The 10197-nt window shown below is 39.4% G+C and overlaps 1 protein-coding gene across 6 annotated transcripts in view; it reads left to right on the top strand.

The window, feature by feature from the left end:
* Window positions 1-1140: 1140 nt before the first annotated feature.
* TRPM3 (transient receptor potential cation channel subfamily M member 3) overlaps window positions 1141-10197 on the top strand; it is a gene marked incomplete at both ends in the record, with an annotated part of 906375 nt that continues 897318 nt past the window's right edge. For all 6 annotated transcript variants that reach the window (XM_080708373.1, XM_080708370.1, XM_080708385.1 and 3 more), the window contains one exon: window positions 1141-1323. In XM_080708373.1, coding sequence (XP_080564499.1) covers window positions 1141-1323 — 183 coding nt within the window. The remainder of the gene's footprint in view (window positions 1324-10197) is intronic.

Genomic DNA, 10197 nt, shown 5'->3' with positions numbered 1-10197 from the left:
AAACTGCCCTCTCTAGTCTGAATGTTGAGGACAGCTCAGCCTGGTGAGACCTCCGGCAGGAGCCTCTGGAGAGCCTGCGCACCTTTCTTCTAATGAGCATAAGGCAAATACATGATACAAGGACTAGCTGGAGGTTACAAAGGACGAGCAACGCTCCGGAGGTCAGCCGCAAATCCACCTCGTACCTTCAGCTGCTGGGCCTACCTTTTCCTAGATGCACCAGGGAAACCCAACTCCCGTCCAGACCCTGGAGAGAGAAAGGGCTCATGCAGAGTACTAACCTTCTCTTCCCTTCTAAGAACTGTCTTCTGGACTTCCCTCATAGTACAGACCAAGGCTTAATTATGTATAGAGAAGAAGAGAAAAAATTATATTTCTCTTTTTGCTAGGCTGGGGATCAAATCCCAGCCCCGAGCATGCTAGGCAAAGGCTCTACCACTGAGTTAATCCTCATCCCTATGGAGCGCTTTTAAATATCCTGATTCCCAGGCCACGGTCAGGCCAATTAAATTAGACTCCCTAAGGAATATCAACATTTTAAAAATACACATACAACTTCTCAGGTAACTGCAATGTGCAGCCGAGTCTGAGACCCAGTGGGCTAGTGTAGACAAGCTGAGAAGGAATTAGCATCTGTCAAGGAGCCGGTGCTGAACTCTTCCAGAGGAGACCTAGAAGACAGTAATCGAAAAGAAAGAGCAGAAAAAAAAAAAGAAAAAGAAAGAAAGAAAGAAAGAAAGAGCAGAGAAGGAGGCCAAAGTTGCAAGCTTCCAGTCTTTGTCTAAGTCCACAGGAGTCCCCATCCACCCAGTGTGGGTGAGCCTGGCTTTCACCTGCAGCTCTGGGCGGTCTTGGGTGACTGCGCTTAGCTACTCAGAGGCGGATCTTTAGCCCCAGGCAGGGCCGTGCGCTCCCCAGGGTTTGGGGATGTTAAAGGAAGCTGCCGGGGCGCAGGTGGCGCTCGCAGCCCCAGCCCACGGTTAGCCAATCGCGGGCGCAAGCGCAGCCTGCAGGCGGCGGCGGTAACAGAAGCCGGCGGAGGCTAAGGCGGCGCCAACCCGGAGCCGCGCGCAGGCTGGAGTGAGACCCGCGGCGGAGAGCCAGCGCGGGCGCCCAGCTCCCCAGCCCAGACAACTTAGCATGGGGAAGAAGTGGAGGGATGCGGCCGAAATGGAGCGGGGCTGCTCGGACCGCGAGGACGGCGCGGACAGCCGCAGGCGCAGCCGGAGCGCCAGCCGGGGCAGGTTCGCTGAGTCGTGGAAAAGGTTAAGTTCCAAGCAGGGGTCCACCAAGCGCTCGGGACTGCCGTCGCAGCAGCCTCCGGTGAGTGGCCTGGAGAGCCGCGGGAGTCCTCCGGTTCCTTCTACGAGTGCGTCTCGAGCCCTGTCCACGGTGCTGAACTTGCCTGGGTGGGCGCCGGAGCCAGGGAACTTGTGGAGTCGCTTCTAAGGCGAGAAAGTGTTGGGGCTGCGAGGAGGGGCAGGAAGGAAGGGCCCGGCTCTCCCTGTAGCCAGGGGAGTCTCTGGATGTCTCTGCACAAGTGGCAAGCATATTGGAGAGGCGAGCGGCTCGCTGGCACATCATTAGAGTTTTGTCATTAACAGAGTGTGCGAGATGCTGTCCAGTGCCTCGCTGCGACCCGGTGCATCCTCGAGGGCTCGTCTGTGTGCGGTGTTTGGAGGGACTTGGCATCCGCTGAATGAGGGCGGAATAGGAAGGGCATGCCATATTTTTACTCCACATTGCTCTTTCCAGCTCACACCCCCTCTCTTTTAATGGGTGCGTTTAATTGTTTGCATGCAGAGAATAGCAAGAGCATCCCAGGTGCTGATAATCCTACTGCTTAGCATATACAGCGTGCACAGACAGTTTTCCCGTGTGTCAGCTCCCCTTTGGTGACTAATTGGTGCAATAAAAGTACTCAAGCGAAAATAATAAAACGTCATATTTGTGTACGGTCCGGTTGATTAAAAATCGTTAGCTGTATTTGTTTTTTTAACATTTAAATATTACCCGCTTTTCTTTCTCCTAGAAAAAAAGAACTCTGTTCTGGAAAAGAGTCGCACAGCTCTCCTGTTGCTCAAGGCGAAGGAGGGTTTAAACTTCTGAAACATCATTACCAATGCCTGTGTGTGTGTGTGTGTGTGTGTGTGTGTGTGTGTGTGTACTTAGGTTTGACAATTCAGAGGGGCTGACACAGATATTGCTGAATTTGAATTAAAGAATAAATGGTACATGAAGTGTGTTACATTGCTGTGTGTGTGTGTGTGTATGTGTGTGTGTGTGAGAGAGAGAGAGAGAGAGAGAGAGAGAGAGAGAGATTGAGATTGTTATTGAAGGATTAAAAAATCCTAAAATGTAGGATGTTTAAACATTACTTGAACAGAAAAATATAAACATTTGTATTTTTAGCATACTGATTTTGTTTGCTTATTATGAGAGCCAGTAGCAGAAAGTGTTATTGAGTTTAAAGAAATTTTCCCAAATATCTAATGTGTCTTGTGGGCAGGTTTTTCAGCTAAATATAGATGTAGTACACTTAAAATGCAATTATTTTGTTTCAGGCATGGAAATATTATTTGCACAAAATATATGCTTCAAAATATCTCAAAAAGGAAAACATTAATCTGAAGAAAGTTTTATCTGGAATAAATTACTATGTAGAAATATGAAATTTATGAAGCTGGCTTTTATCAATTACATGGACTAAGAATTAATTTTATCCCCTTTCAACTAAAAGTCCACTTATTATTCTAAGGAACTTCTTAGGTTCCTTCTTTGATTCTGTTCAACAGGTGTATGAAGAGTCTATATGAGGAACATAGAGATTCTTCATATAAGTTAGACTAAATAGCTTGCAGGTTTGTTACCAAGAATAAAAACGTAAGAGGGCATAAGAGGATACCATGACAACCAGATACATCTGGAAAAGTCACTGCTTCCTGCTTCCCAGGGCTGATGATGGAGCTGTATTTCTCTACAGTACGTGTTAATTTGAACATTAGTAATTCAGTTAAAAACCAGCTATGTCAAAAGCCTGTGCTTATTAACATTGCATGGCAAGGTTGATTATGATTTTGTTCTAAAAATGTCCAAATAAGTTTCTTATACATGGTTTTAATTATCTTTCTTTTTAAAAAAGATTATGAAGTTTTGTAAATCTTAAGTTTGGGATCATAGTTTTTAGCCAATGTTTGATTTCATTAGTTGCTAATGAAGACTTTTGGTTTCATAGTAAATGAGACACCCAACTTATTTATGCAAACAAGAGGAAAGGAATAATGATTGTGGTACATAATTTTAAAATATTATAAAAGTTATTAGCCTTCAAGGAAATATTTTTTCTCCCACTTAAGGTGAGCTGGTGCTATTTTCAAGTTTGATTGTATTTTATGTCAGAAAAAGAGCTGAACTTATAGAAGTTAAAGCGATTCATCTGAATATTGCTACTTTTTATTTGTTCTATGGATAATTCAGACATTCTGTGAAGTGGCTGTGGATCATCTTCACTGTATGACATACTCAGAATTATGGCAGCTCCCATTCTGATGAAAATCATATGATGCTTTTACTCTTTCCTTTGAAAACAAAATAGATAGAGGTGGAGAAATTTGGTTAATAATAAAACATGGAGGTTGTTTCATGTCTTCTTTCTTTTGAGAATATAAAATGATTGATTATGTAGTGGTTTATTAAAGTAGTCCTTGTTACTCCTTTCTCTGCTTTAGGTAGAGTCTTGAAATCACTTCCAGTTAAAGATATTCTCAGGGAACAAAGTAGCCCATGGCACTGTCCCCAGTGGGAATGATCACATTATTTTTATTTTCACTTAACAACAAAATAAGCATGCATCCAGGTAAATGGGAAATATCTACTTCAGCAAGAAACATTCAGCCACATTCTTGGCTACTCAGAGGACTCTTTTCTCTATGATTTGAGTCATAATGTTTTGTATGTGAAGAATAGGGGAGGTCTGTTTTAATCTACCTGAGTAATTATATTTCCTACCTACTTAGCTCTAACTATGTAGGGGTGGCTCCACAATTTTGACGCCAATATTAGAGATCACAAGCTATGTTTCTGGCAATCTGGTGTTTGGGAAGCAGTCTTCAAGCTTGTGTTTTTTATGGAGGATGGCAGGCCCACAGTAGGCTAGTGCGTGACACCCCTGGCCACAGCTCTCTGGGGTTTGCTTCTAGTCTGGTACTAGCAGAAGAAGCTCTGTCCTGTGTAGTCTCTGGAGAAAGGGCAGCTATTTTGGATCCTCATTGTGGCATTCAAAGGGTATGTTTGGTTCTGGGCCACGATTGAGGACATGTTTGACAAATAAATCCTTAATGACTTGAAAGATTTTCTCTTCATTTTTGTAATTTAAGAAGCACTCTTCTTATTTTCCAGCTTCCTGATTTTCAGTGGAAGTTGTATAAATTCGCATTGCTTTGATACTCAAATTATATTTCAATTAACAAAATTTTGATATGAAGTAGGACTTAATAATATTTGTTTAATTACAATAATAGTAATACTTATTCATTGGAAATTGTTAATTTCTGAGATTACCCATAGACTACTTAGACCTAGAAACAGGATTCTAAAATAAATATAAATTATTTTTATGTCAATTTTGTTTTGTCATCAGTATCGAAGCCATATATTTGAATTTTGGATTCAAATTAAGTTTCTAGATACTAATGTTTTTATTCTGTTCAGTTGGTCAGTTGATCATAAAAGTAATTTAAAACTTCTTTCTCTTTTTTTTACAAGGTTTAGATTTCATGTTTTTCCTTAAAATATTGAGTTTGTTATTCCTGTTATTTGTTTTAATTTTAACTGCATGGAAATGCATGGGAATCTATTAATAAAGGTGATTTGGAAAGTGCTATCTGGTGTTACAGATATCAGATGCTCAGCTGATCATGAATGTATTTCTAATTTTTGAGCATGATTTCCTCTAGTCCCACAACTCTTTAAAAGATTCTTTTCAATGAGAGGTAGATTTAATTTAATCTCCAAGTAAGCTCTGTGTGAAAAGAAAAACAGTTCTGAGGAACTGAAAGGCTGGAGAAGCTGTCGAGTTGTTTTTCAGCCTTCGATAGCAAGCTGACTTCCACTAATGCTATAATTGCCCTTATAAGCAGGTGCTGAGTATAAAACTATCATGCCTTGTGCAGACAAGTAGGCAACTAAGGACATATAGAAACAGCAGTTAGCATATAAAACAAGCAGGGCTGCATGGTAGGAAAGTTCACTTCACCTGTTACCAAGGCCACTTTTGCCATATCTGTTTGAGATATGTGAGTGCAGGGAGTGTCCATAAACAAACCTGGTTCAATTTCTGCTATGGAGCAGGCCCTTTGGGGCTTAGTAGGTGACTTTCACTTCTTCCTGCCCAAAGCTGGACTTTTCAAAATCTTAAAGAAGGTAAATCTGAGTCCAATGGATGTCTCAAGCCAGAAAAACTCATCCGAACCAACTACTCCTTTGGGGACTGTGTGGATGGCTGGTCCCATGGTGGTTGTAGGGAGAACAACTGAAACTTGGTGAAAAAGAATCCTTGTTTCTCTTTTCAGTGTCTCATATGCTATTGAAGGGTCATTAAACCTTTAAGAGTCTGTTCTTATAGAAAGGACTCTCCTGGTGAAAGCAGATCAAATCTCTTGCAGTGCTAGTCCTTTACTGAGTAAGCCATTTCTTGACAGGTTGATTCTTGTCTATTGTTTGTAACTCACTGTGGCAAAAATTAAATAAAAAGGAACAATGTCATATTGCTCAGGTACAGTCATATTTTCTTGTGATTTAATTTCTTAAGAAGAAAAAGACATTTTCACCATTCCTCTGCCCCTCTTTGTGGTTCCAGTTATTGAATCCAGGGGCATTCTACTTGTGAGCTAGACCTCCATCCCTTTTTATCTTTTTTTTTTTTTTGAAAAAGGGTCTAGCTGGGTTGCTGAGAGTCTCACTACTTGCTGAGGCTGTCCTTGAACCTGCAATCCTTTAGTCTCAGCCTCCCAAGTACTGGGATTACAGGCATACACCACTATGCCTGGCTAAAAATGCCATTTTATAATAATGGTCCATTGTGTTTAGGTATTTCTTAAATATTGTCTTTCTAGTAATTATTGTAACAAAAGTTTTTTTCTCAAAACCATCATGAATACAAACATTAATGTAGTTTTACCTTTAATTTGAGGGCCATGAATCTATTAGGAAAGAAAGAATTCAAACACTTTAAGTTTGCCTGGTGATGGCTGTATTTCCAATTATTCCAAAATATATTAAAACAGTTCTTCTTGCCATTATTTGCTGAGATTTAAACAAAAATAACCATATAACTAAAAATATAAATAGCAATAAAACATTATATCCATTTGGCTAGACCAGATGCGATGGTCTGTGTGTTGGTTTTATTTTTTGTTACTTTTATTTACACAAAGGAGGGCTAGTAGAGCCAAAATGAAAAAAAGAAAACTGTTTAAAGAAACTTAGTCTAATATTTGTAGAGCACTTAGGCAGCCTTAGGCACCATGGTAAGTACTGGCCAGCTTCCCTAATATGTGTGCAGGGGACAATCCTCGTTCCATTTCTGCTAATGAGCAACTGCTTTTGGGCCTAGTAGGTGAGTTCCAGTTTTTCTTGCCAAAAACTGGATTCATCAAGGTCTTAAAATAAATAAGAAAAAGCCAAGTAAAATAGAGGGATAATGTCAGAAAAACTCATCTCCACCAACTGCCCATTTGAGAATTGTGTGGGTGGTAGGTCCCCAGGTGGCTGTGGTCAAAATTACTGCAACTTGATGAAAAGAATTTGTTTCTTTTTTCAGTTAAACTGTGAGTTTAACTTGAGAGAAAGAAATGTGAAGCAACAGACAGGCAATACTTAGTCCAGCTTTAGAGTCAGAGTACACAGGAGCAAAGATTAAAGTACTCAGTGCCTCTTTGAAATTGATGTTGGACCTAACAGAGGAGATGGGAGAAGGGAGAGGGAAATTCTCTAATGGACATGATGTACATTAACAAACATATTAAAGTCAATCACTAAGCCAAACATGAGAAGGAAAGAGGAGGGAATGGGCTGGGATTTGGATAAGGGCTAATTGGATGATGTATGCTTCCATCATCTTGTACCGCATTGAGATGTATGACTAAAAGGCACGTATAAAAATTAAATATAAATTGATTTTGGGAGGTTTTGATAAATGTGTCCTAGATATGGTACCTGGTTCTCAAGAGATGTGGAAGAAAAAGTTTCTTGGATTTGGGAATTTGGAAAGAAGGCAATGATACGTGTTGAAGCAACATTTTAACTGAGAAAGGTAGATGTCTGAAGGAAAAGCAGATGGGGACGAGAAATAACAACAAAATGACAAAACATGTCTGTAGTACTCAGTGTGCCAGGCATCATCTAACCATTTTCCATGTGTTATTGTCTATATCCTGCCTTCCTGTTAAATAATTTCATGATGAATTACAGCTAGAATGCAAACTTCCAAAGATGGATGGATTCTTGTCTTGTTCACAGACACATCTAAGAGTCTTGAGCAATGCCTGTCATAGAATAAGTACTCAAATATTTTCTCAATGAACAAATTAATCAATTAGCAAGTATATCAATAAAATACTTTTAATTGATATAAAGTCATTTGGGGTTTCTTGACTATTCATGAAAAATAGAGGTAGATGATTTTTTTGCAAGATAGGAGAGATTTGAGAATGTTAATTTTCTGAGAGAAGAGCTTATTAAAGAAGTTTTAAATAAGTAGGAGAAAGAATAGTAGTGAAATCCATGGACTTGGAGAGGTGGGATTTATGAGAGGATTGTTTTATGAGAGAGTTGAAGATTTATTTTTCCTTCTGTTAAAATTCTCGCTCTGCCCTTTCTATCTTTATAGATTTGCCTGGTGGAAATTGGACCAAATTACTATTGATTCTTTTGCAGGTTTTACTTAGTACATATTTAGAATGTTACTAATTAATTCTTGAACAATGCAATAAAATGTGTTTTTATGGAATTTTTTGTTAATAATTTAGAGACTTCTGGGATATCATTCTGTATCTTTCTCTGATGTCTCCTAATATATCAAGAAAGTAGGAAAATTTCCCCAACTTGAATAAGGTGGGAACCAGTTACGGTTCGAAAATGGAAATCTCATGTGTTTTAGGTTGGTCCCAGTGCAGCAATGTTCAGAGTTGGGACTTTTAGGAGATGAGCGGATCATGAGGACTCTACCGCATCAGTGGATTAGCCCATGTGATGGATTAATAATTTGAATGGAACACTGGGAGGTGGGCAACACGGTAGGCAGGTGGGGCACTGTTGGAGGAAGTAGGTCACCAGGGGCATGACTTTTGGGACTATATTTAGCTCCTCCCCCTCTTCTCTGCTTGGCAATTGCCATGAGCTAAGCAGCTTTCCAAAACCACACCCTCCCTCCATGGTGGTCTGCTCACGTTAGGCCCAAAGCCCTGGAGCCAGTCGACAATGGGTGGAAACCTCTGAAACTGTGAACCATGTAAGTCTTTTCTCCTCTAAGTTGTTTATATCACGTATTTAGTGATAGTGATCAAAAGCTAACACAGACTCATTGGGATGTCCTGAAGATGGTTATCTTGATTCAGAATAGACATGCCTCTTTAAGCACTCAATGTCGTAGGATTAGGTGTTCATAAAAAATACCTCTCTAGAACACCAGAAGTACAACCAACCACAGAATGGCCCTCAAAAGGGAAGATATTCATGGCTATTAATCACTCTTTTTTTTCTCCTTCTGAAAATCTCCTCCTAGATTTTCCTCGGACTTTTGAGAATGAACTTTCTAATGGTGATATTAAGGAAGAGAGCTTCATTGAGTAAGAATATCCCCAAAAGGATACATTTGAACAGAAGTTATCTCTACTTTGGCAGTTCTATGGAATAATATGAATTCATAAAATATCACAGCAGCTTTGGAACCAAGGAGATGTAGATAAGAATTCTGGTCTGCTAATTGTTAGCTATACAGTCTTAGGCAAATTATAGTTTTGTAGCTTTCCTCACCAGTTCTAATGGGACAACTACTATTTTACTTCCTACTAAATTTAAAATTCACTCAATTATACTTTTTATTCTATTTATTTACTTATAACAAATAAATGTGGTGCCAAGTATTGAAAACAGGTGTGTTCTGTCTCTGAGCTACACACTAGCCCTGTGTTTATTTAAAAAAATTTTTATTGGTGCATTGTAGTCATACATCTTAATGGAATCAAAGATGGTGATGCATACATGCACACATCGCCCAATTAGTTCTTATTCAATTTCCGTCCCATTCCCTCCCCCTCTCTCCTTCCCATGCTTGGATTAGTGATTGACTTTTATATGTTTGTTTAAGTACATCATGTGTTTTAGAGTATTTCCCTCTTCCCCACTCCCATCCCTTCAGATAGGTCATCTTATTTGCTCATCTGTAGAATCTCCTTCTTCATCTATAGTTCCTTCTGTTACCCATTTCTCCCTAGCTTTTGCATATTAGGGAAAGCATCTTATTTCTTATTTTTTGAAAATGACTAATCTCACTTAGCATAATGTCCTTCAGTTCCATCCATTTCCCTGTGAATGATATTCTTGTGTTTTTCTTTATGAGTAAAATTCCATTGTGTATATCTCCCATGGTTTTGTAATTCATTCATCTGTTGATGGAGATCTTGGTTACTTCCATAGTTTGGCAATGGTGAATTGTGCAGCTATGAACATAGACACACATGCCTTAGTTTGGTAATTTAGTTTCCTTTCTTTCCGGTAGATACCCAGAAGTGGTATTGTTGGATCAAATGGCAAGTTCCTTCCCATTCTTCTGAGGATCCTCCACAGTGCTTTCCAAAGTGGTTGCACTAATTTACAATCCCACCAACAATATATTAGAGTTCCCACATCTCCACATCTGCATCAGCATTTATTGTTGTTTGTGTTTTGAATGATTGCCATTCTAGTTGGAGTTAGATGAAATGTCAGGGTAGTTTTGATTTGCATCTCTCTGATTGCTAAAGATGTTTAGCATTTTTTCATGCATTTATTGGCCATTTGAATTTTTTCCTTTGTGAAGTATCTATTTAATTCATTTGCCCTTTTTTTGATTGGGTTATTTGTTTTCTTAGTGCTGAGTGTCTTGAGTGCTATGTATATTCTAGATATTATTCCTCTATTGGAGGAGTAGTTGACAAA

This window comes from Muscardinus avellanarius, assembly GCF_963383645.1.
Source record: "Muscardinus avellanarius genome assembly, chromosome: 13".
NCBI lineage: Eukaryota > Metazoa > Chordata > Mammalia > Rodentia > Gliridae > Muscardinus > Muscardinus avellanarius.
Note: the sequence above shows the minus strand (reverse complement) of the source record. Positions and strands in the feature narration are given on the sequence as shown.